The 27,646-nt window shown below is 29.4% G+C and overlaps 1 protein-coding gene across 10 annotated transcripts in view; it reads right to left on the bottom strand.

Annotated features, from left to right (window-relative positions):
• LOC130668408 (protein lap4) overlaps positions 1-27,646 on the bottom strand; it is a 62,517-nt gene that overhangs the window by 29,373 nt on the left and 5,498 nt on the right. For 9 of the 10 annotated variants that reach the window (XM_057470688.1, XM_057470692.1, XM_057470687.1 and 6 more), the window contains exons 3-11: positions 7,391-7,469; positions 7,214-7,303; positions 6,980-7,100; positions 4,378-4,916; positions 3,336-3,511; positions 3,053-3,213; positions 1,705-1,815; positions 1,368-1,601; positions 576-839 (exon numbers count right to left, since the gene is read on the bottom strand). In XM_057470688.1, the coding sequence (XP_057326671.1) occupies positions 576-839; positions 1,368-1,601; positions 1,705-1,815; positions 3,053-3,213; positions 3,336-3,511; positions 4,378-4,916; positions 6,980-7,100; positions 7,214-7,303; positions 7,391-7,469 (1,775 nt within the window). The remainder of the gene's footprint in view (positions 1-575; positions 840-1,367; positions 1,602-1,704; positions 1,816-3,052; positions 3,214-3,335; positions 3,512-4,377; positions 4,917-6,979; positions 7,101-7,213; positions 7,304-7,390; positions 7,470-27,646) is intronic. The other variant, XM_057470693.1, reaches the window with a different exon arrangement.

Genomic DNA, 27,646 nt, shown 5'->3' with positions numbered 1-27,646 from the left:
ATAGTGGTATACTTTGCACTAGCAAGAAGTGACTATTCACTGCCAAATAGTGATTTTCACTAATTCGTTTTTAGAGAGTAGAGTTAAACCTGAGTAAAAAAAACTGTGAGTAGAATTGAGGCTGAGTAAATTTGTGAGTGAGTAGAGATGTTGTGAGTAGAATTGTAACTCTGCCAAATTCACTCATAAAAAGAGTTATTTTAATATAAAAACTCTGAATCGAAGTGAATGCGGACTTAAATAAAATCCAGTTCACTCCAAAATCACTTCGCTGAAAAAAACAAACTCTCAATTTACTCCATGAGCGGAGTGATTTTTTCGGAAACTCTAGATCTCCGTGACAGAGTGAATTCGGATTTAAAATCCGTGATCACTCCGAATTCACTCCCGATTTTTTACACTGTATAAAGCATTTCATTAGTAAAAATATTATTTATTTATTAATAATAACACAGTCGTGCTGTCCTTGTGAGCACGAGTGCAGGCGGTGCATTAGTTGATAATCATCATGTTGAAACATAATAAAGTAACATGAAAAAAAAAAAAAATTGACTCAAGTGTTATCAAATGCTGACCTGTGCGATGATGGAAGCGACTTTATCCTTGTCAATTGCGGGGTGTATTCGCTTGTTTTTCAGATGATGCGGGGTATCACGTCGATGCAGCCTGTTCGGCTTTCCCGTATTAACCCCACCCTCAAAATCCGTGTCTTCAGATATTGTAAACTCAACACGTCTATGTGACATATCATCATCATCACCCTCGGAATCATCCTCACCACCCTCCTGCCTACCCCTAGCAGATACTTCTGACACCGAAACCTCGACATCGACAGTGTCCTGCAACAGGAGCCCCATTCTCACAACACACCACTCACACAACCCTCCAACTATTTACCCCTCTTCATATATTTACTCTTGTTATTTATCAACATCCCATTATTGTATTATTTACTTATTAATAAATGGCTTAAATCAATAGTATATATATTCGCACTGAACGCATACGTCTAGAGCTTAAGCTAAACCCCATGTTATGTTAATTAAATATTTACAATTATTATCAACAACACAGTGATCCTGAAGTTAGCAGACAATTATAAATTTTTGAATTTTTTTCAACCGATTAGACAAAAAAAAAAAAAAAAACTAAAAATATGCACATGTAGAAAATTTAAAAAACTACAGGTGGAATTTTCTGAAATATTTATATTTTTATAATTCATCATTTTTAAATAAATTCAAAAACTAATAGACGTCTGCTGAATTCAGTATCATACAACATATTGATAAATATTACTGGTTAACTATTACAAATATATATATATATATAATTGAAACATAATTATTTATTTTTAATCAACTTACCGGAGACGATTGTTCTGGCTGATGATGTATTTCATTATCACGGTCGTTAATTTTAGTAACAGAGTCATCGTTTGACGTTTCTGACACAGCAACTTTTTGATTCGATAGCGCAGTCTCGTCAGATTTTCCCTCGCCGGTAGTTGTGACAGGATGTGAAGTTTCTGCTGGTTCTTCTTCATTGGCGTGAGTCGCGTCTACATCAGTTTTGTCGAGGCCAAATGTTTGAGAGACGTCCTGAGCAAGCAGATTAAGTTGAACGTTAAATTAAGACGCTTGATCAAATAAGACAAGAAGTCGATTGAACTTTTATTAAATAAACTCATGTTAAATCCCATACCTGCTCCTCCGTTGATCCTGACCTACTGTCGTTCTTTCCCTTGCTAAAGAGCTTGTGAGCTTTAGCCTTTAATTCCTTTGGATGAGGAGTATTCTGCCGCACAAATGGTGTCTGGAATAAATTTAACGGTGTTATGGTTTGTTTTATTTTATTTTAGTTTAAATTATCAAGTAATTAGTTAATTATCAACTCGTAACCCATTCTCATGCACTTTATTAAATAATTATATAGTATATTAATAAGCATGCATTAAATAATTATACTTATTAAATAAATTAAATAATAATTTTTATTTTTCTTTTGCATAATAAGTCTGTAGAATTGATAAGATATTCTAAAAAGCCCTTGAACTCTTAGACTTTATCAGTAGACTAGTAATTAGTGACATGATAGCTCATAAAAAAATTATTATTGTTATTAGATTTAATAAATTAGATTATTAGTGGGGAAAAAATTTTTGGCTTAACTTCGAAATGTTAAAATGTTTAATATTACGGCGAAAATATCAGTCTTATAAAAAAACTTTTCAAACAAAAGTTGTAGGAAATTTTATTTCCTAGAGAAAATGTCTCTTATGATTTTTTTATATGACTAATATTTTCACCGTAATTCCAAAATTAAGATTCATAATGAATTATTCAAATTTTTATTAATTGTGAAAATCTTAATTTTGAAATTACGGTGGAAATATTGGTCGTATAAAAAAATCATAAGAGACATTTTCTCTAGAAAATAAAACTTCCTACAACTTTTATTTAAAAAATTTTTTTATACAGTCAATATTTCCACGGTAATTCCAAAATTTGACACCATTAATTATTAATTGTTATTTTTAAATAAAAACAAAAATCCTGGTCCTAATTATTAGTAAAGAGATAAATTTATAAAATAATATAATATATCCATATATATATTTTTAAAGCATACTTACGTATTTATTGACATGCAAATTGAGACCCAGTTAATTAACTAATACCAGGTTTATAAATTAATAAATAAAAAAAATGATAAATTATTAATAGTAAAAGAAAAAAAATAATATATGTATATTTTTTAAAAATAAAACATAGTAAAAATAAAAGAAATGTTAAAACTACCAGGCACTACATGCAAAAATATTTAAATACATTCAAAATACTGCTTGTTATATTGTGCATAAGTATTAATAATTAATAAAATAAAAAACAAGTTAAGTCTAAGTTGGTAAATTAATAAATTTGTATAATTCAACATTTGAATTAATAGACTCGAATGAGTCTGTGGTATTCATGCAACAAAAGTGACGGAAAAAATGAGCAAATTCAGAGTGTGCAGAGGCTGAGTGCTTGGTTATGAGCACCATGCTCACCTCCTTGTCGGCCTCTGGTCCATCATCAGTGAATTTAACTGAGTGTGTCCTCGATGCTTCCTTTTCTTGCCAATTCTCATCGTCGCTGCTGGCTAACTCCCTCATCTCATTATTTTGAACCGCGTTTCTCATTCCCACTATCATGCTCAAGGGCCCTCCTTCTGTAAATTATTTTTAATTTAAATCTCAAATCACTCGTTCAATTAATTTATTCAATTAGTTAATTAAATTAAATTAAATAAGTATTTAGTGGTTGTTTTTATTGACTAAAGTAAATAATTACCTTGTAAACCTGCTGCATTATTCTCAAGCTGTGGTAAGAGGAAGCAAGTAAGGACTTCCTGACCAGTATCCTCATCAATATCCGTTTGGAAAGTCAACATCGGCTGCGCTTGATTTTCGCTCAGCCAAACGGCTTTTAAATTTAAATAAATCAACGAGTACGGCAAGTACTGCAACCTAAATAAATACGTTAAATATAAATATATAATAGAGTGGTCGTTAAAAATTAAATTTTATCAGATGCCCTGTAAAAAGCTTCCGTTTGGTGGAAAAATTCCCGGGGAATTTGGTTTTTTCTTTTTAAGTAAAAAGAACACGTGTCTCATCGCGGTTTTTTTCAAATATCTCTTGAAATATGCGGATTAAAGGAAAAAATCATAGGAACAATTTTGTAGGAAATTCAATTCTTGATAAAAAAGGTCATATTCATTTTTTTTATAAAATGTGTTTTTATGAAGATATTTTAAAAAAGCTTTTAGATTTTATCAATTGAGCATTTTAAGGATTACGAATATTATAAATAGTTTTTTTTCTTAAATATATACAACTTCGTAACTCATAACATATCAATCATTGATGCTTGTTATGGTTTCTATATACTTAGAAAAAAGTTATTTCCAATATTTGCAATCCTTAAAACGCTCAATTCATAAGTTCTAAAAGTTTTTTTAAAATATCTTCATAAATACACATTTTATAAAAAAAATGAACATGACCTTTTTTGTCAAGAATTTAATTTCCTACAAAATTGTTCCTATGATTTTTTTCTTCAATCTGCATATTTCATGAGATATTTTAAAAAAACCGCGATTGTATCGAAAAATGAACTTTGATCGTCCTGAGGCACGTGTTCTTTTTACTAAAAAGAAAAAACCAAATTTCCCAGGTATTTATTCACTAAAAAGAAGCTTTTTAGGCCGTGAGAAATTTTAATTTTTAACGACCAGCTTAATATATATAATTATATCAAAATAAAAAACAACCAGGTACTTTTTTATTTCGTTAAGTAAATAAATAATTTAATGAATAGTTTAATTATTTACCTATTACGCGATACATCGAGTACGTGGAGAGCCGTGCACTGTCCAACCTCACTAGGTAAATACTGTAGTTTATTTTCACGAAGCGATAATACGCCTAAATTCTTTAGATTTCCAATTTCCGTTGGCAAGTACTGCAAACTATTACGATCGACATTTAAATTGTTTAGATTATGAAGGTTACCAATTGAAACTGGTAATTCAAATAAAAAATTTTCCGTCAATATCAGCTCTTGTAAGTTTTCACATTGACCGATGTTTGGATTCAAACTCGTCAATCTATTTTGGTCAACTTTTAAAATGGTCAATTTTTTAAGCTCGCCAATACCATCGGGCAGTTTTTCGATAACATTTTGGGATAAATGTAAATCGGTTAATGACACGAGGCCACGTATTTCCTCTGGTAAATCTTCTAAACGATTTTCCGAAACGTCAAGGCACGCGAGTGTAGTTAATTGACCGATTTCTGGGGGCAAGTGTTGCAGTTGATTTTGATCCAACCATAATTCTTGAAGTGCTGGCAATTTTCCGAGATGCGGTGGCTTTAATAATAAAAAATATTATTCATTTTTTTTGTGACTCTGAAGTTAGCAGACAATTTAAAATTTTCAAATTTTTTTTCAACAAATTGTTTAGAGGAAAAACAAAAAACAAAAAATATGCACATGTAAAAAATTAAAAAAACTATAAGTTCAATTTTTTCAAATACTTTTTTTTTATAATTTATCGTTTTGAAAATAAATCAAAAATTGAAATTAGACGTCGGCTAATTTCAGTATCATTTTTTTGATGATTAAATCATTAATTTAATTTGAAGATTATTATGTTATCACAAATATTATTATATTGATCTATATTCAATTTTATCGGCGCCCAATTTATAGAAATTATAAGTTACAACCAAAGTTTAATTACTTTAGCTGACGCGCGGTCTGCTTGCGCTAATTAGTATGACAAAGATAATTACTAACGAAGTTAATTGATAAATGGTTTATTAATTCTATAATTAAATAATTAAACCTAAAAAATTTCAAAGGTAATTTAAGATTAGATTTATTGATAAAATAATTAAGACCCGAAGCAAATTAAATAAAATCAATTTGGATGATTTGGACTTTATCGCGTGCGTGCGTATAGAAAATTAAAAAAAATTATTTTTTGTCTCCTTAGAGGCCGTTCATTAAATTCGTTTCCATTTATGAGGGAGGAAGTATCGCTTGATGTGACAGGGGGGGGTCGGGGGTTTAAGGAAAAGTGACGTTCGCAGGAACATTAAACAATTTTGCAAATTTTTCTCTCGGTTTTATTTAATTTCATTTTTTTCTTACGATAGAAAGTCATTCGTTTCATATTTGTAAATATTTATATATTAGGCCAATTCAAAAAATAACAATTTTTTTTTTTTCTCGGAAACAGATTCCAAAGTTTCATTTAGATAAAAAAAGAAGCCTGTGAAAATTAGAGCTCTTAATATTAACATTAAGAGGTTCCGCATTGCACTTTTCTATTTTCCATAAGAACTAGCGTACATCTTTCGCGCGCAAGCGCGCGCGTGTCATTTTTCATATTTTATTTTAATGTATATTTTTTTGTGTCGTTTGCATATATTTTTTCGCTTTCGACCAATCACGTTACGAATAGTTTGGCTTCACATATATTTCATCTAAATTTTATTATTGGATAAAATGGAAAAAATTTTTTTTGCGTCTTCTGATTTTTATAACTAGCTAACAATGCGTCATAAGAATAATTGGCAGGCATATTTTTGTAGATAATTGAATGCTCTACAAAAAAAGTTTCTTATCATTTTTTGATTAATCTATTTGTTCAAATGTTATTTGAGGTTGAAGTCGAATTCATATTTAATTTTGAGATCTTTTTACTTTTCCGGCGAAACTATCAGACCTATTACAAAATATCATGGGACCTTTTTCATGGGCAATTTTATTCCCTAGAAGTTATTTCCAATAAAGTTTTTTCGAATTCCGCATTGTTTTCTAGTTATTTTCATTTTAATGTCAAGCTCATAAAAAAAATACTTCTGATCGATTTTAAGAATTTCACAGGCGTCTTTTTATCTAAATGAAACTTTTGAACCTGTTTCCAAGAAAAAAAAAAAATTTGATATATTTTGAATCACCCTAATATGTACATATGTAAATATATTTCCGTCATAATTGGGGGGGGGGGGTCAATCATTTGTGACAATTAATAATAAAGCAGTGGTAAAATTACGCGTGAGTCCATCTCTCATTTTCAATTTAAAAAAAAATTTTTACATTTCAAATTTCGTATAAATTAAAAATTTTTTTTGAAATTACCAATCTCAGCATTAAAAAATTTGACTAATGAAAAAAAATTTTAATTGAACAGATCGATGATAAAAAATTTAATGATCTATTATGTGATAAATATTGACACGACATAACTATCGAAAGTAATTAAAAGTCAATTAATAGATATCTAAAAAAAAATAAAGTCAACAATTAACACAGACGGGCTTGAATTGCACTAATTCAAATTTAACGACTGTTTTATTTTTATTTTAAACAAATAAACAAATAGAGTGCAGTAAAAATATAAATAAATAAAAAAAAAAACTTACTAATTCTTCAATTTCATTGTCACCTAAATCTAGTCTTTCGAGTTTACTCAACTGCGAAAGTGATTCAGGCAAGTTTTTAAGTAAATTCTCTCTTAATTCAAGCGACTGCAAAGATTCCAAACTAAAAACAAAAATAAAACCCCATTAAACCATCAAAACTACACGCTTATCATAACAAACTTAGCCGTAAATAACTTTTTATTGAGCAAAAAGACATTTTAAGTGATTCATTACCTTCCGAAATCCAGCGGTAAACTAGTGAGCGACATATCATTGAGGCCGAGTACTGTGAGATTTTTCAGCTTCACAAAGCCCGCTGGTAGTCTGCAATAAAAATAACAATAATAGTTTATTATTATTGTATAACATCGAGATAAATAAAGTATTATCTAATATATAGTAAATACGAACCGTGGTATTGGATTGCTGCTGAAATCCGCCACCTGTAGAGCTCGTAAATTCCTGATGTTCTCAGGAATGTCAGGTATATCTAAAACAACAAAACCAAGGTCGTAAAATTATTATTATTACTTTTCATTGTTATTGCGATTATTAATACCGAGGCTCTTTATGTCGACGTAGAGCCAAACACCTGGTGAATTATTGTGCAATGAGCAAACAAACAATTAACTGGCAAACGTTTTGCTTTTATTTATCGCAACAACGCGATGCTGCCCTAATATTTTTTATTTTCATGAGTAAAATGCATTACTAACTTACGCACACACTGTAAAAACTCACCGGGGTAAGTCCAAGCGGTGTAGGTGTTAAAATTGGCGGTGTTAAATTTTAACCCCGAAAGCGGTGTAAAAATAACGCCGCCGCCGGTGTAAATATTCTTTACCGGTGTTAAAAGAAATTTAGCGGTGTTAAAATATTTTACTTTGGGAATGTGTGTGTGCGCTCGTGTGTGTGTGTGTCAAGATATTTTTTACGTCTTATAAACTTCTCAAAGCTAATACTCTGAGCGGACGCAGTTTACCCCGTTTTTACACCGGTATTTTAACACCGCCGAATTACGCGTCCTACACTGGTGTAATTTCATTTTAACACCGGGCGGAGTTAAAATGAGGTCATTTTTAACACCGCTCTTTTTACAAGGTATGTTTGAATCCTCTATTTTACTCTTAAAAAAATATTTATCATTGAATAATTTAAAAAAAAAAACAGTCTGTGCATGAGAGTTTAAAAATAAAACGAGTAATTGGTAGTGAAAATGTTTTCGTAAATTCAGTAACACAACGGCTACCCATATTAACTGAAATCGAATGTTGTTTTACCATTTAAGCATAACGACGTCCCTGATCACACCTTATAAGCAATATACTTTCTTTTTTATCAATTAAAAAACCACCAAGAGTTTGTTTGCTGTCTATAAAATAAAACGGACTTATCGTAATTAGAATTACTAGCGTGGGTTTTTACATAATGTTTAGGTATTTTCATTTAGCTAAATAATGATTATAATTAAACAAACCATAGTAAATCTCATTTCTGATGTTAAGATAAATTTTCTCAACTCAAAACAATCGGGTCTTAACCTGTGATCGCTCGTGTACACGGAGAAAAATGTTGGCTCGAAACCTACCAATTTTTATTATGCTGTCGACAAAACTTGAAACAAAAAGGGAAGCATCCAAAAAATTATTATGCTCATGCGAAAAATTATTATGCTGTATCATAATATTTACTACGCGCGAGACACTTATCGATAAGATTTAATAACAATTACTTCTATACATGATAATAATTGTGATGCGGCATAATAATTTTGCATAAGAGCATAGTAATTTTTTGGATGCTTCCCTTCTTGTTTCAAGTTTGGTCGACAGCATAATAAAAATTGCTAGGTTTCGAGCCAACATTTTTCTCCGTGTAAGAAAAATTTTTAAACATAATGACTTTAAATCTAAATTTCATCGCGGAACTTAAATCGTGGCACAAATATGACTTTCATCGTGAATTTGTATCAATAACTTCAATCACGAAAAAATTATGACTCAATCAAATTTTTATCTAACAGATCCGAAGTTCATTCACTGAATTAATTTTAAAATCGAAACTGATTTTCGTAAATCGAGTACTTGATGATATATCTGAAGATCGAAACGCTTTCCGCGCTACGAAAATGAACAAAATTTATGTTATTTGACTGCCTAAAGGTGACTTAAGGACAAAAAGGGATTGACTGTAATTTTTGCCTGACATACTTGCACTTATACGAAACGTTTCCGTAATTTATAGATCCAGCAGATTTTTTACTTTTCATTTTGGTTTTTTATTTTCGTGCCACGAAAAATGTTCCGATCTTCAGGTACATGAGATAAATTTTACAAAAGGTTTAATATAATAAAAATTCAGTCAAGTTTCTATCGAAGTCACCCCAAGTCCAATGCAGAGACGTAATAAATTAATTTTAGAATTAATACGGATTCACTAGACGAAAATTTGTTAAATCAAATTAATGATGAAGGTCATACTTGGATCAGGATCTGATTTTCGTGATGAAATTCAGATCTTAATTAACTATGAACAAAATTTTTTTTACACGGATGGTGATTGAAGACCGCGGTATCTAAAATTTGTCGATAAAAAATATTTCGAGTAAAAAATTAGTATCCCTGTGTTGGCGTGTTTACCACAAGACAATAGGCCTATTAATCTCTGCTGGTGATCGTTCCTCTTTATTTGTGAATAAATAAATAAATATATTCATCTATGAGAATAAAGAGTGGAATGAAGTAGAGTAGAGTAGAGTCGAGAGTAAGAATAAATAAGAAATAATAATAGAAGGAAAGGAAAGAAGAGGAACAGAACCTGGACAAGCTTCCTGGCTGGCGTGTTCTTGTACTGTTTTTGTTGGTATCTTCTCGCTCACGCGAGACAGCCAACCTTCGCCTTGAATTCCACCCGACTTTCTAAGTTCGCCGCGGGTCAGATCGTTGCCACGACTGCTGCGTGCTCTCACGACCAGAGACCAAAAATAAATTGTACATATCCTCAGCTCGTGGATCAAAAGAATAAATAAACCAAAACAACGGCTTAAACTTAGACCTAAAAACTAAAATGTACAATACCAACAACGGGATCATGCCACGAGTTTATACTCATTTTTTAACGTGTCAAATCTTGCTCGTACAATGAATTAAAATGTCTATAAATAGACGGTCATAAATTAAACCCACCGAGAAAAAATATAAATACATTTTTACAAAGAATCGCAATGAATTAATTTTTTTTTTTTTCTTTTCTCTTCTTATTTTATTCAGCGTTTATTTAATGAATGAAATTAAAGATTCATTTGACAGAACAAAATGTCATTGTTCGCACATACATAAATATATGTCACCACATACAACAAATGTGATATGTATGTAGATTATAGTTGGTTACGTGGCGTAATGACGATGACGCGATTACAGTAGAGCGTAATTCCGCAAGAAACAACTTTTGAAGCTTTGGCGTAAGTGGAATCTCAGTAGACATCTACGAGAGTCCCTTGTAGCCTCTCGTACAATAATACAGCCTGTTTTACCCTACATCACATCACCTTTCATCTCACTGACTCAATTATGTCAGAGATATTGCGCTTAACATCTCCGAGGTATGACTTAAGTGGTTGATGAAGAGTTTTAACCCTTGTTCATCAATATACATCCTATTATATGTAATAATAGGGCAGAGTAGATCGTGGATGCCCTTCAAGGCATAAGAGCTATCGATGTAACTCAAGGCAATTAACTATAAATTTAAATTAACTCTCCTCGCAATATATGACTATAAACTCAGTAGCCACATCGTCCGTCGTATCCTTTAAATCTAAATTATACCGCTACTTGTGAAGGGACCTGGCATGCCGGAAGTACGCTTGATACTCGAGACAATAACACGCGACAACTCGTTAATTATAATTATAAATGAATTAGAAATAAATATTAAATCATTACATACTTTTTTTCATTTAATTACTGCTTTTATGTTCAAATATTTAATCGACCGAGTTATAATTAAAATTTAATTACCAAAAAATTTTAATCTACAGTTCGAGGGTCTTGAGAGATAAAAAAATTTTTCATGCTCATTAGGTGAAACTAGCGTATAATTAAGAGTCTGCGGGCCTTTTAGTTTTTATGACCGCCTAAGTGCAAATGATGAGTAAAAAAATTAGTGTTTTAATAGAAATTAAAATTAAAAAAAAAAAAAAAAAAAAACAGTAGCCTTGTATAGAATAGCACATTTTACGTATCTATTATGAGTGTCGCACCTGTTGGAATTAATGCAACTACACGATACATAAATTATCGCAACTGCTGTTATATATTACATATAGTACCGAGATACCTTAACAGAATAGTATAGCAGTCTTTACTCAACCCAGAGTTGAGATAATGCGTAATATACATAATCACGTAATGTACGTACGTATTATAGATAATATCAGATAATATTAAATGTATATAAACATATTTGTATGCACTGTAAAAAACAGGGAGTTTAAAAAAAATAAAAAAAATTTATAAATCAATTTAAAGGGAATTTGATGTAGAATCGATTAAAAAGACGGAACTCGTCAATTTCGAGAGTCGGGTTTGAACCCAAGCTCTCAAAGACCGATACCTTAACAGTACATACAGTACCCTACCTGGTACTTTATGACCTGGATGACACCTAAATCACCACCGTCCATCTTACGGCACCAAATAAATATATAAATTTAAAGGGAATATCATATGGCCGGGAGTGATTACGGATTTTATTTAAATCTGATTTCACTCCGTCACTCGGAGTTTAAAAAAATCACTCTGCATACGGAGTAAATAGGAAGTTTGTTTTTTCAGCAGAGTGATTTGAATTTTATTTAAACCCGCACTCGACCCAATTAGGAGTTTTAATATTAATATAAACTTTCGAAGTGAATTCTACTCCGAGGGATTAAAAAAATAAACATCCGCTCGCACTGACTTTGGATTAAACCCACGTTAACTCTGCAATTTTTTACAGTGTAGCGTAAAAATTTATAAATTTTGATGCAGATGTAGATATAAACGTATGAATACACGCATAGGATAAAGTTTTAATAAAAGCAAAGGATAAAGCTGCGCGGGCGCAAACCTGTTGCCACTGTTGTATCCAAAGCTTTTATCTCTTCCCTATGTAAATGTAAATAAAAAAAAAAAATGATAATAAAAGTTAAGAGCACGGATACGAGCACGTATATACACACGAGAAGACGTCGTCTAACGAGTTCCTCTTTGGCTCTACTCTGCACAAAGATCGTTTTAATAAGATGAGATGAGATTTGTACAGTCGTGTGCGGATGCGGGTGTATATTTGTGTGCTGATCTTGTGCAGCTACGACACATAGAAATTAAACTACGACAGTAAGAAATAGTCAATTTATATCATACAAGTCTACATAAAGTTAACTAACAAACTAACAAACTCCATATATTAGTATGTATTCTGTTAGATATCTAATGCTGTATTGCTTTGGCACAAAACTTTATTGTTATGTGCTTGGGCTATGATACAAGCACTGTTTCTATAAATTTATACTTCATAACTCAATTATCTAGAGAAACTATAGCGTCAAATCAATGGTAAATTAACGTCAATACTCGTTAATTATTGATTGAACAAAGCGATAAACAGAAGTTAATATTTACTGTACACGCAGAGAATTTTGCGGTATTTTTTGCATCAAAAATTTATATAAAAATTACTATAGTCATAGTAACATGAGGACAGTATGGAATTATTGTACGAATTACCGATACTGTAGAAATTTTAAAAATACATCGAACAGAATTTACAAGGTGCATTGTAATTTTGACAAAGCAACAAATTAAATTTATATCAACTGCATGCTAAATATCCTGATTTAACCTATTAAATTTTACTATGCAGTTGGTATGAATTCTGCCCTGTCATGACAAAACGACGTATCTCAAAAATTATAGTTTCGAGAAAATAGCATTTAAAGTTTTAACAGAATTTGAGTACAATTCAACAGAAAAATTCATTTCTGTCATGACAAAACGCTGTAACTCGAGATACGTTTTTTGTATCGTAAGAAACTAATGCTTATTTTGATAAGTAGATTAAATTTTTATGACAAAACGCTCTAACTCGAAGAATTAAATTTCCAATGCAAAAAAGATACGTTTTTTTTATGTACCTGAAGATCGGAACGTTTTTTGTGAAACGAAAATAAAAAACAAAACGAAAAGTAAAAAATCTACTGGATCTAAATTGTTGAAATGTCTCGCATACGCACTAATATCTCAGCAGGGAATTGCAGGCTACTTCTAACTACCCCTTCAGCAGTCAAATTACATCAATTTTTCATTTTCGTTGCGTGAAAAACGTTCCGTTCTTCAGGTACATTTTTTTTTCATTTTTTTATACACACATTTGATCAATGTTATTGGCGTAATTCATTAAATTAGTAAAATTTTGATAATACCCTATCATTAAGTGACACTAAATAAATCTATTTAGCTTTGTTACGACAAAACAGCGTATCTCGAGATACGTCGTTTTGTCATAACAGGGCAGAATTTAATCTGTTGCTTTGTCAAAATTACAATGCACCTTGTAAATTCTGTTCGATGTATTTTAAAAATTTCTACAGTATTGGTAATTTGTACAATAATTTCATACTGTCCTCATGTTACTATGACTATATAAATTTTTTATGCAAAAAACACCGTAAAATTATCGGCGTGTAAGAGAAGAAAATATTAGATAAAATTATATGGTAAATTATGAAATAGTTTTAAGTAAAAGTGAATTTAATTAAATTGTCTGAGGTTGTATGCTTTTAATGGAATTTAAAAGCACACCCTGCTATGACGTATCGATTGAGGCCACTTAGTTTTATACATCAGATGCTTCTTGGAAAAGCTTTAAAGTAGAGCATCACGGAAATTATATAGATATTTTTCTGGGCAAAACCTCAATTTTCCAACAAATCGTCGTTTATAAATAGAATTACTCGGTGTTAATATATATATTTATTTATTTTTTGTATTTTTTTATTTGTAAATGTGTGTTTACTTGTTCAAAAAAAATTTTAAATAATTGCGTTATATAAAGTGGATGTTTACACGAACGTAAGTTAAATTTATTCTTTGGCAATCAGCGGTTGTGGTTTTAATGCAACCAACAATATCAATTTCATTTGTTGCACAGACTGTGGGCGTTGATTTTAAGGGATAATTGTAAAATATAGTTTGACATTACATGTCAGTCTGATTGTGATGCAACAGGCTCATGAGAACAGACAGAGAAGTATATCTACATCCACATCCATATTCGATAATGGATGTATACAATTTATGCAGAGTGGCTTGGGGTGGTATAATGCCATCAATGCATTGGATCTATTAGACGAGTAGTAAGGAATCCCACACACGATTTGCTGATGAATTTGCAATAACAAGCCAGCTCAAATTATCTAGTCAATCAGTTTATAAATATAGACTACACCAGATACAACTATACCTATAAGTTAAGTCTTTACTTCCTCTATGTACTCTTGAGAAAGTTTAAAACTTTAGCATGCAACGTCGTGTTATTTGCCATTAATTATAATGATTGATCGATAAATTTATAAATATAAACATTTATATACATTAAATAAAAGCATACTTTAAATAATGTGTTCATTTGATTAAAAATTTCTATCTAGTGATTGAAAGGACTCGATAATTAAATTAAAGCGGTTTCTTGTTTAAGTTTAAATTTCTTTAACATCGATGTTCCCGAGTCAAAAAACAAATTCTAGTTTCATCCTCAAAAACCTCAATGAGAACTATGAGGTCTAAATACGAATAATTTATCGATTTTAAATTATAAGTAAGACCTTAAAATCCTCAACGAATGAAAAGTTATAGTTCGGACTTTGAAAAATTTTATATAGAAAAAGGGAGGGGAGAGAATACGACGAATGAGACTTTTGAGGTTCAAATAGGGATAAAATTATTCCTTTATGTTTTGAGTATTTTGAGGCTCTAATCCAGATTATGTTATTCCAGTTTGGTCCTCAAAGGGGTAAAATTGGTCGTAACTACTACTTCGAGGACTAAACTAGGATAACTTTCTATGTTGTTGTCACTCTTAAAATTCTAAATTGATCCTCAAAAACATCATTGAGAACTTTGAGACTTAAATCCGAATTTGGTTTTTGACTCGGGTTGTTTATTAATATTACTCTTGATTTTTGAAATGTTTTATGATTCTATGAAATTTTGTTGAAAATTTTTAATTTCGTTGCCACAAGTTTTATGTTCCTGAATATCGAAACGTTTTTCACGCAACGAAAATGAAAATAATTTATGTAATTTGACTCTAAAGCCAACTTGAGGGGTAGTTAGGGCTGGCCTGTAATTTGTGTTGGGACTGACGTGCGAAATATTTCAGAAATCCAGATCCAGTAGATTTTTTTCTTTTCATTTCGTTTTTTTTATTTTCGTTACGCGAAAAACGTTCCGATCTTCAGGTACGTTAAGTTTTGATATCCCGCATTTATAAAATTTTATAAGCGAGTGGCAATAATTCAATTTTTTTTTCACATTACCGAATGCTGGGTCTATATTTTCTATGGGATTTCTATGGGATGTCTCTGGGATTTCCAGAGAATTCAAGTGGCGATAATTCAATTTTTTTTTCACATTACCGAATGCTGGGTCTATATTTTCTATGGGATTTCTATGGGATGTCTCTGGGATTTCCAGAGAATTCAAGTGGCGATAATTTAATTTTTTTTTCATAAGTGTTCAAAAATATTAAATGACTTTTAGGAGAGTAAATTTTATTGGGATAAAAAATTATTTTATTGGTTGATAAAAAAAGACATCAATGAATGAAGGAGTGGATTAACTCTAAAAATTTTCAGAAAATAATGAATCACTTTTTGGATAGAAAAACTTATTTCTTTGAAGGAAAGTAATTAAAAAAAAATTGTCCATTTTATGATGAAAAAACTATTGAGTGGAATTAATGACTAATAAAAAAAAAATATGCACGCGGTAAATAAATATTCTAAATTGAGAAAAAAAAATGTAAAATATTGATTTTAAAGTTGTTTTTTTTTTTTTTTTTTTTTTTTTTTTTTTTTTTTGAGAAAATATTTGCTCACGATATTTTAATTAAAAACATACAAGAAATCATAAAAATTAAGTTGAAAAAATAAAAATCGAAAATTTGTGGACTACTTTTTAGAACTAGGGTATATCGAATGCACAAGTTTATTTTTTTTTAATCTGAATAATAATAATTATCGAGCGATGTTTTTAGTTATTTTTGCACTGCAATTAAAAAGAAAATAATCCAACTGATTTTTTTTTACGCAGTTATTTTTTCCTAACCGAAGTTCTGACCTCAAGCTTCCTGATTAAAATTTTTAACATTTTTGCAGATAATTACAAGAGAAATGAAAAATAAACCGTATGAACCAGAGCTGCTTCGATCGTTTCATTTTTTTTTTTTTTTTTTTTTAATTAAAATTCATACATGTTCAATACGAATACGCTCTAAAAATTATTTTATTGAACCAAATAAAATTATTTGACGAGTTTTTATTCATAAAAGTATACTATTTTTATATTAAAGAACTGAAAGCCTTTTTTTTCTATAAATTTATAAAATAAAAATTGATGTACACAAATATATATACAAGATGAATAGAATTTCAGAGACATTTAGTTTGATGCATACGGCGGAATATCTACCTGATAACAAAAATAAAATATAAAAATTGTCACGAACTAGTTCACATCGTCAATGGGAAGACACGACTTTAATCCAACATTCCGAGTGTATGCATACTGATATTACCAACTAAACGGCTTTATCGACAATGCGATAGACGATATTTTATCGGAAAATAAAGCAAAAAAAAAAAGGCTATTCGACAACCGAAATGGAAGTAGATTTCTATATATATATAATTTAATAATCACCCATCAAAAATTTGTAAAGATATAAACAATGGCATTATCACCATAACACATGAGTCAATTATGTGACTTTGAACCCTTATTAAAAGTGGAACAATTATCGTAAAACAAAAAATAAAAAAAGGAAAATATAGCTTTTTCTATCGGCGATCAAGTTTTTTTTACATAATAAGAGTAGATATACCCGTTAAAAAGTTATTTACGAAAAAAGCCGAAAAAGTAGGATTTTTCGTTATTTTTTGAATTTCAAATGTCCACCATTTCTAAACTAGTTGACCGATTTTGCTCATCTTCGAACTTAACCGTGATAATCGTTTATAGAATAAGTGTGCCAAGTTTCAGTAAGATCCGTTAAAAATTGTGGCCGCTATTGTCGCAACAAGGCGCGTTATATTATATATATATAAACTTTTGAACCAATAGTATTTTTGGAACCTATTCGATGAATTATGATAGATTATGGCAAAATTCTTTAAAAATTCCACCATGAGGATAAATGCAAAAGATAGATTTCTATAAAATCTACTAAAAATAGTACCAGTACTGAAGAAATAGAATATTATGTCCTCTAGGTATCTTTCAATATTATAAAGAAATAAGGAAAAAAATGTACACATACGTCGTATACTGTACATATACTTATTATTAGAGGACATGTTTTTTATGTCTAACAAAATAATCTAAATAAAAAATTTACATAAACATTATAAATTATTTAAATTAAAATTCGAATAATGAATTCTTGGGGTTCAATTACGTATATATTTATTAGAAAATAAATGAATGGAAACTGCCGCTTCATATTGACTTTAAAAAATTCTAAAAAATATATTAAAATTTTTTTCATTAAAAATGCATACTGGATATCGGATCATATTTCGTATAAATATAAAATAAAAAGTAAATGTCAAAGGAACTCAAGAAGACTTTAAAGTACTTTGTTATATTGCGGATATCAAATCAGAGACATTTAATATAATAAGAGGATAAAAGCATCGCGAGTGAGGTTCTGATAGGAATGAAACTTAAAAAAATTAATTTTATCACCGTAACAAGTATTGTTAATAACAAAACGAGATTTTACAAGTTAAAAGTTGAGTAAATCAAAGATTTATATCTTAATGTTAGAAAAAATAGAAATATAAATAGAAATAACATAATCATTCCATTTACTCGCAGCGTGTTACCTTGATATTATTACTACATCAACATGTATTTTATCAAGATCATTTTCATGTCACCATTTTTTTTTTCTAGAACATTGCCGTTATATTAAATATTTTATCTCTTATTTCCCTCGATCCAACTAATGGTGTGCTAATGCCGGAGCCAGGAATAAATTTTCTCACGATGAAAAATAATCGGACGTAAAACACTCGACTTCCCTCATCAAGTTGAGTCTATAGAGGTGTAAGTTGTTTTATAGTATTTTTATTTATTTAGTATTTACTGTACAGTACAGTCTATACTATAGCTGAGTATATAATTCAAGATAGAGTACTAAATGTAACTGAAAACGTCCGGGAAGCACGAGACCTAGTATAGAATGGGGAAAGAACGCAATCCAATTGTACAGAACCTTATTTAGTTTCCTCGGGTAACTAATTATTATTCATATCATGTTTCATCGTACGGTTAACTTTATTTTACTTTCATTTTGTTTAGTCTTCATCGCATAACTATTTTTAATAATAAATAAATCATGTTCATAATAATTATTATTATTATGTGTATATGTTATTTCAATATAGGGGAATTAAGGGAGGGCAAAACGAGGTAGGGTAAACTTTTTCAAAAGTCGAGTGTGAGTAGAAAAATGTTAATGGCTGTTGTTTTATGATAAAAACCAACAAAAATTTTTTTTTTCTTTGACATCCAAGAATTTTGTAAAATGTCATTTTTTTGTGTAAATTACTTACAAAAAAATTTAATTCAATCAGATTTATTTAATATGCAGAAATTTTTTTTACCTTTTTTAGGGGGTACTCCATTTTGCACGCAAAAGTGAAAATTTTTTTTGTTTTAGCGGCAACTAAAATTTTGGTTTATTTACTTTGATTAGGGATGGGCGGTATCTATCGATATTTCAACTATCGATGTTTTTTTCTAAAATATCGATGTTTTCTATCGATTTTTTTTGGAAAAGGTATATCGATACTCGATAATAAAAAACTAAAACTACCAATGTTACGATATCGATGTTTTTTTTCAATTAGAGATGGCAATATCTATCGATCTTTGAACTATCGATGTTTTTCTTCTAAAGTATCGAGCTTTTCTATCGATATTTTTTGGATAAGATATATCGGTACTCGACAATAAAAAACTAAAACTATCGATGTTACGATATCGATGTTTTTTTTTCAATATCGTCCATCCCTACTTTGAATATTATTAAAAAGTCGTGAATCAAACAAAACTGTTTAATTAAAATTCGATAAAAATGCTGAAGAAAAAGAAAATTCTGAGATTGATTGATATTTTTTGTCAAGTATTAAAAAATAATTGAGAAAAAAAAGCTGACACACACTTGAAGCCGTCATTTAGTATGACTATGACTATTATTATTATCCTCAGCATAATAACAATAATTATTATTATTATCGCAAGTAAAAGAGTATATTTGTTAGGGCTTCGACAGCGTCTCCACGCGCCCCAGTTTACTCAGTCCACCCCCTGTCTGTCATCACCCACCGACACACCAACACACTCTTGTCTTCTTCGATCGGTTTTCAATGTCCTCTATACTACTCACTGTAAGAAGACCAATGGACTCTATTTATTACCCAATGCCTATACGACATTCTTCAAACTATTTTTTCTGCTCCCATTTTTTTGCTTTTTATTTTTATTCTTTTAATAAAACAATAAATTATAAATATCGTTTTTCTTTCACCTCAATTATTTCCACCCCAAAATATTTATACAGCAAATAAATCTTATAAATTACCAGCAATAATACTTTTTCAAGTAAAGTATACAGAAATACAACTGAAATTTTATATTTTATTTCCTTATATATCTTTTTATCCTCATCCGCAATTCGTTATCACTCTTAATTAAGGAAATATTATGACCACATTACACATATATATAAAGGTATTGATTTAAATAAAAACTTTCATTGACAGCCAATAACAACAAGACGATTGAACTGAATTGTAGAAAAACTCAAGAGCCAACTGCTCTAATTGCGCCCAACTGGGGTATGAACATCGAATCGAATAGTCTACTAAGTTATACAATCTACAGACAAGAGTATTAGGGAACAGAATATTCTTCAATAAATATATATACGAGTTGACGTAGACGATTAATGACTTGAAGCACAAACAAGTAACACAAAAGACGAGGACAACAGAAGATGAGCTTGACTGATACCCAATGCTTGATAACATTAGACAACAAGTGTTCTACATGAACAAAGAAAGCTCACTACCAACTAATCTCTACTCCAACCACCAGATTTGTACTATCTGCCAAATATATATATATATATATATCTTGCACGTCTTTCAAGTAGTCTAATTACCAAACTTTCAAGTAATCTACTGCGTATTCAACCAACTATCAACACAGATGCCTCACTCACTCATCCACTAACTATGTACTACAGATAATCTGATGGATGCTCTATATATATTCCTATACTATCATTATTATACTGAGAGGATCTGGTTCACTAACAAACTTTTGATATTCAAGTTATGTATATATGTATGATTTACTAACAAGTATAGGTAAATAAAATGAAAATTGATTATTTAAGACGCCTGGGGTAGTAAAGACTGAAATTATCGAGTGTGTTTCTATTTTTGTAGACGGCTGGTAGATTACTTTGGAAGTAAATTTAAAATTTACACTCACTAAGACATAAATAGATTCTTATTATAAATTTTTTTAATGACGTTGCTAAAAATAAATTTTAATAACCATCGTATTATTGAAAATGTCGATTTATAATTATGTTTGTAAAAATGATCAAGGGTATGAAATTGAATAAATTGATTAAGATCGAGATAAATTTAAAGATGACTGGGTGGAGCTGATGGTGAGTATCCGATGTAATGTAGTGTGTAAGATGAATAAGAAAGAAATAATAATAATAATAATAATAATAATAATAATAATAATAATAATAATAATAATAATAATAATAATAATAATAATAATAATAATAATAATAATAATAATGATGATGATAAATAAGAATAAGACTAAGACTAAGAATGAGAATAATAAAAAAAGAACGGAAAGAATGCTAGCGATGTAATTCTTGTTGTCGATGGGCTACCCACGCTGAAGATTAATCGCGCGATTAAAAAAAAAGACTTTAACGCTTGCAAGTAATAGACCGACAATAGAATCCGTCCAAGTGTGAGATATATATATCTAGTTCAACACCAGGGCAGTATTAATGTATACAAACATACCGAAGTAAGTGTCTTAATCTTCCGAATGTAACGTTAAGTGGGACCACTAGTGTGAAATTTTAAAAAAATCCATTTTTTTTTTGCATATTTCGATAATCTGTACCTTCAAAAATGACACTAAAATTTCAAATGCATATCTCGAATAGTTTTTTTGAATTACAGGTATCTGAAGAGCAGCCGCTTATCGGATCTCGAAAATACATTTTTCGAAATTGCTGCAGTTATAACTCGAAAACAAATCATCCGATCGATTTGATTCGAATTGCAGCTTCTTTTATATGTTTCTACCTATCACGAACCTCCAGTTTTACGATCGAATCAAAATGTAATTTTGTAGGCCAAAAATCATCAAATTTTCGCGTCAAATTTGAAATTTTCTCTAAAAATTCCGCCATTCCATTGAATTTCAATTTTATTCTTGGCCCGAGGGTCATGGTAAAGGAAATACCTTCTAATTTAATAAACTTTTTGGTTTTTTTGATTTCCTGCACTGTGAAGGTCGCTATTACTGCAGCAGTAGGGAGAATTTTTTTTTGAGCGTTGGGAGATTGCGAATAACTCGCTGAATTTTGAATCTTTCGGTCCAAAAATTTTATCTAGTATTCATTATATATCCACAAATATATATCCACAAATATATTCTTAAAACATTAAAACATTTCATAGAGTAGTTTTCTTTAAAAAAATTCCCAAAAATCATCTTTTTTCAGACGGTCACACAAGTGGCCCTCCTTAAATTACTCTAACTAAAAGCAAAGTAAAAAATCTACTGGATGACTAGATTTTTGAAATTTTTTGCTTATAGATGCTGGTATGTCAGCCGAAAATCTTAGGGCACCCCAACCTATGGAACTACCCTTTAAGTCGCCCTTAAGTAGTGGAATTACATAAATTTTTTTCATTTTCCTAACGTTTAATTCCGATCTTCAAGTAAATAACTACATAGACAACATTTAACATTAAGTAGTACATTAAAATACTCTGACGCAATCATCAGTGGATTTTAAACAGCAAGAGGATTTAAAGTTGAGAGAATTTACCAGATAATATTAACGAGTGTATAAAGTGCCGGCGCACCTCTCTTTAGCGTCTATCATTTTCTTAGATTATTTTTTTCCACGCCTTACTTTTTTTTCTTTCTGATAGATTATCGTTTTTACCATAAAAGTGATTATTACTTTAAGAAAAAACGGCGAACTGCAATAATTTTATTTTGAGATAGAACTTTTTTTTTTTACCTTCAAAGACTGTTTTAAATAAATTATTAAACGATAAATTATTATTATAAAATGTGAAGATTGATGTTTAATAAAATATATTGATAGGAGGAACGTTCAAGGTTCATGAAGCTCAGCCATGTGTACAACTTCCGTCGTCCGTAAGGGCCAAGGCTTTTCTTGCAGTCTTTACAGACGAATGCAAATAAAAATAAGGTTTTAATATAAAGGTCAACCGAAGTAAAATCGGTAGCTTTGAAAAATGATTAATTATTTATTTATTTAAAATAAACCCGAGTTTTAAATGGGAAAAAACGGTACTCAAAAATTAATCACTAGATTTTTGGGCCTTTCTAACTCTCGATAATTTCATAATTTTTACTCAACTTTTTTTAATTTTTACACATGTAGAATTTTATAAACGAGACGGAAATTGAAATACTTTTAAATAAATTTATTACTGTTGATTTTAATAAACTAAAAAAAGTATCAAGTATCAAGTAATCTATCAACTGTAAATTTGTTTACGGAAAAAATTTGAAAACAAACTTTCAATTTTAACTCAGTGATATTTTTAATAAATATTTTAGTATATTTACTAATGAGTATATTTGTCAGCACATTAAAACTATAGTAAGCTGTAGTTTTGATTAAATTATTTAAAATAATTATGAATTTTCACAACGTTTTAATATTGATATTTTAAAACGTTGTGGCATAGAGAAAATCTTAAATTGTTAAAGATTTGAGTTTAATAATCGATAATTAATTTAAAGTCAAACTTTTATAATAAGAATGAGTCGGATTATGGCAATAATTTTAATATATAAGGTCGTTCTTCATAGTTTCTATGTATTAGACAATTAAATTACAATAATAAGTTGCTAAGAAAGTCATAAATAAATGACGAAACTCCAATTTATTTAAAGTAATTCATTTATTCCCTGGTCCTATTCCCTACGAATTTAATTGTTATTATGAAATTTCTTCAAAACTTTACTGTTAATTAACTGAATTTTACTGCAGATTATTAAAACATTTTAAGATGATTATATTTACAATTACTGTACTCATTTATTAAAATAGTCAACAAGTTTTTGGGGCAACCTATTTTACTTGAATCTACTTTACAAATACGAAAAATGATACAATAGAACAGAAATTAAACTAAATATTTAAACTTTAAAATATACCTTGTACTATCAAAATATTTAACTTGAATCTACTGTTCAAATATTGTACGCAAGTTAAATTTATAATTTAATAATATTCTACAATGTGCAGTACAATATAACACAGATAATATTATGTAAGATAGTAAAATACACTGGGAATACTCAAAAGGACTTAACCTTTTCAAACAAAAGATCAAACTCGCGCAGTTGTCACAGGCCTTAGTATTTAATGGTATTCTCCCCCACTCTTTAAAAATATTCAATGACTTCCAACTGTCAAGAGTGTGTTTAAATTTTAGTAATTAATTTAAAAAAATGAAAGCAGTAATTAAAAAAATATGCTGGGAATATTCAAAAGAGCAAAACTTTTTAAGGACATACTCAGGTAGTGCCCCCTCTTACTTTTTAAAAATATTTAATTACTTTAAACTGTCATAACCGTATTAAAGTTTCATTAATTAGTTAGTTAAAAAAAAAATAAAGCATTAATTGAAAAAAGGACAATTTTGCTGAGATATAGATTTGAAAAAAATTACTCACAGTTGTCATCAATTAGGAGTTAAACTTAATTTGGTAAATACATTTTACCCGAAAAATTTTGATATTTCGAATTATACTAATGACATGAAGATTTTGCTTGTTTATTTAAGAAATTTCGTTCAATTCCTAATTGATGACTACTGTATTCTCTAAACTTGAAATAGTTAAATTTTCACTGTTTTTCCTAGTGATCAACTAATTCACTGGAATAAAGTGAATTTTATGTATAAATATTGAAAATTTTACTTTTTACACAGTAGATTTAAAATATTACTTTTTAAAATCACTGGATAAATGAGTGTAGATGCACTAATTCCAAGTGGTCGACTTTTAGCTGTGGCAAATCGTGAATTAGTGATAATTCACTATTTCAGGTTTAGAAAGTAAGTAATTTTTTTTTTTAAATCTATCTATCGGCAAAATTTTAACTACTCTCTAAAAATAAATTAGTGAAATTCACTGCAAATCAGTGGATACTCAATATTTCTACAGCTATAAGTATACCACTAATTCATCCGGTGGTATACTTATAGCTGATTCCCAGTGAATATTCACTAATTTGAAGTGAATTTCACTGATTAACTTTTAGAGAATATACCACTGGTCGAATTGGTGGTATACTTATAGCTGTAGAAGTAGTGACTATCCATCGATATGCAGTCAATTTTACTAATTGATTCAATTGCATGCATAGAAATTTTTAATAAAAATTATCCGAAAAGTTGAATACTGTGAGGACATCTGGTAAATATTAAAATGTTTCCTATGCACATTGTGAAGTATAGTACTCGATAGCAAGTAAAGGAAGTGCAATTTCTACTAACAACAGTAAAAATTTAGTTACTGGCTAGATGTCCTTGCAGTACCAAACTTTATGGGTAATTTTTACTCAAAAAATATCTGCGTATATTTTAATTAATTAAAAAAATTTTAGTACGGTTATGACAGTTCAAAGTCATTGAATATTTTAAAAAAGTACGGAGGAAGGATTGTCTGCGAATGCCCTTAAACAAAAGATTGAACTCGCGCAGTTGTCGCAAGTCTTTGTATTTAAAATTAAATATCAACCATTAATAAAACGTATTCATACTGAATACATACAAAGTATATTTTTAGGCAGAATAAAGACATGCAAAACCACGCCTGCCCAATTATCCCTCAGGGGTTAATATCGAGGTCGAGTTTAAAAAGAGTTAAACGAAAGGCTGCACAAGGCTAATGTTGAGGTTAATATTATAATTTCATTATTCCCATTTTATTAACCCATACCATCACACATCGTTACATTGTTTTAAACTTTTAATTTTAATTAAATTTACCCTCCCAATATTTTAAAACTCAGTCATGAATAAATAATGAGTTAAATTTTTAAAAAATCTATAAAACAATAACTTGGTGTTAAGTAGGGTAAAAAATTGTTATTTTTTTATTTTCATCATAGTTTCCAATTTAAAGTGAAAATTGAATTTCTATAATTACTTAACTACACTCGCGGTTGATTTAATAATAAAGGGCTCAAAGTTCAACGGGTGACATATATGACCTGACACATATTTTTTTTAATTAATTTAAAAATACCATCAAATAGTTATTACATACATATACATATATATTAAATGTCACGTTAAATGTAATACCGTTGGCCTACTTAAAAACAAATCCTGCACTGTGTTACTCTCTGTGTATCGTCCTCTAGAGTACATAGTTAAGTCTACACTACCATTTAATAACTAGTGTGTTATACGTAGTAAATATGCTTTGTGTTGATGTTACGTTAGCTATAAACGACCGCGATATATATGTACACACATACATAAATACACACCAACTGTGTAAAATTTATCTTGATTAGTATTGTGTGACCTGATTTGTTTTTTTTAATTAATATTATATTTTTATTAAACAAACTCGGTCTTTCATTCCCTTGTTTCAAACAAAAAAAAAAAATGATAGTAATAGTAGATTCATAATAAAAAAAAAAACATTCCTTTGTATCTATTGAATCAATGCAATTGAAGAGCCATGCGCGATTATAATTAACTTATTAATAATTAACAGAAACAATAGGAGGACTCGACTCATCAATAGTTAAACTGTAAAATAATTATACGTAGATAGAGAGTATAAATGGAATTTATATCCCCAGGGTAATTAAACAACTCCGTGGCGTTCTATACAATGTGTTAATTTACCTGGCTGCTGCATACCTACGGAATATTTCATGATATTGAATCAACTAGTCAGTCCCTTTGCTGCATTTTCTACGCTTCGCGTACATCAGTAGTAAAAAAAAACTTTTTGCTACTGCATACATAATATAACCGTCCATATTACACCGCTTATTATCTTTTAACTCATCCGCGAATGAACATAACTTTTAATTTAAAAGTTTTATATATATCAGTTTGTATTTGGATGAATAAACACAAATGGTTGAAATCAAAGAAATGAAATATTATTACGTATTAAATAAATAGATGTTTTATACACATGATTTTATGGTGGGATATGTAAATTTGTTTATATAGAATGTTTATTTTTATAAAAATTTTTTTTGTTATTTTTTGTCATACGTAAAAAAATTGTTTGACATTTAAAATATATGATATTTTTATCGTGTTACTCGGTGCATTATTATTTTTTTTTTTTTAACCAAAAGGCATTTGATTAAGGACTTGGTTTAATAGGTTATAAAAACGTTTGACTGTAATGAAAGAGCACGATTGATTTATTTTATTGCACTTTACAGGTGCCGAATAGTTTTAAGTACCATTGAAAATTTTTTTATTATTCGATTTGAAAGAAAAAAAATGTCTAAGTTTATTTTTTTTTAATAATTCATATTCTTTAATCTATTTTTACTTTTCATATTTATTTTTATAAGGTTACTTTGGAATTTGAATGTTTAAAAAATAACTTGAGAGATGATTAATAAGTCATTGATATAAATTTAGCGAAACAAATTAGTTTATAGTTATTTTCAAAAGCTTTCAACGTTTAAAAAAAAAATTTTTTTGACTACGATTAAAGTAGAATTACCATTTTTGTGGTCACTGCTCCATTTTTGGACATCTGATACTCTATTTTAATTAATAAAAAAATTTAAAATAAAATTACCATTTAAATAGAGGGTTAAAAGTATCTTTGAACAAATTTAAAAAATTAATTTTTTCATTGGGTCCTGTACAAATTATTTTATTAAATTTTTCAAGTGTCCAAAACTGGCCCTAAAGTGCCCAAAGACGGTACCTCTACCCTGTATAGAAGTTAGAAAAGTCATTGAGCTTTATAGTAGAGGTGAGTAAACTCATTGCGGATATTCTTTTGCCAAGTAATCAAA

This window comes from Microplitis mediator, chromosome 5, assembly GCF_029852145.1.
Source record: "Microplitis mediator isolate UGA2020A chromosome 5, iyMicMedi2.1, whole genome shotgun sequence".
Classification (NCBI taxonomy): Eukaryota; Metazoa; Arthropoda; class Insecta; order Hymenoptera; family Braconidae; genus Microplitis; species Microplitis mediator.
The sequence above is the reverse complement of the archived record's forward strand: the minus strand, read 5'-3'. Positions and strand labels throughout refer to the sequence as shown.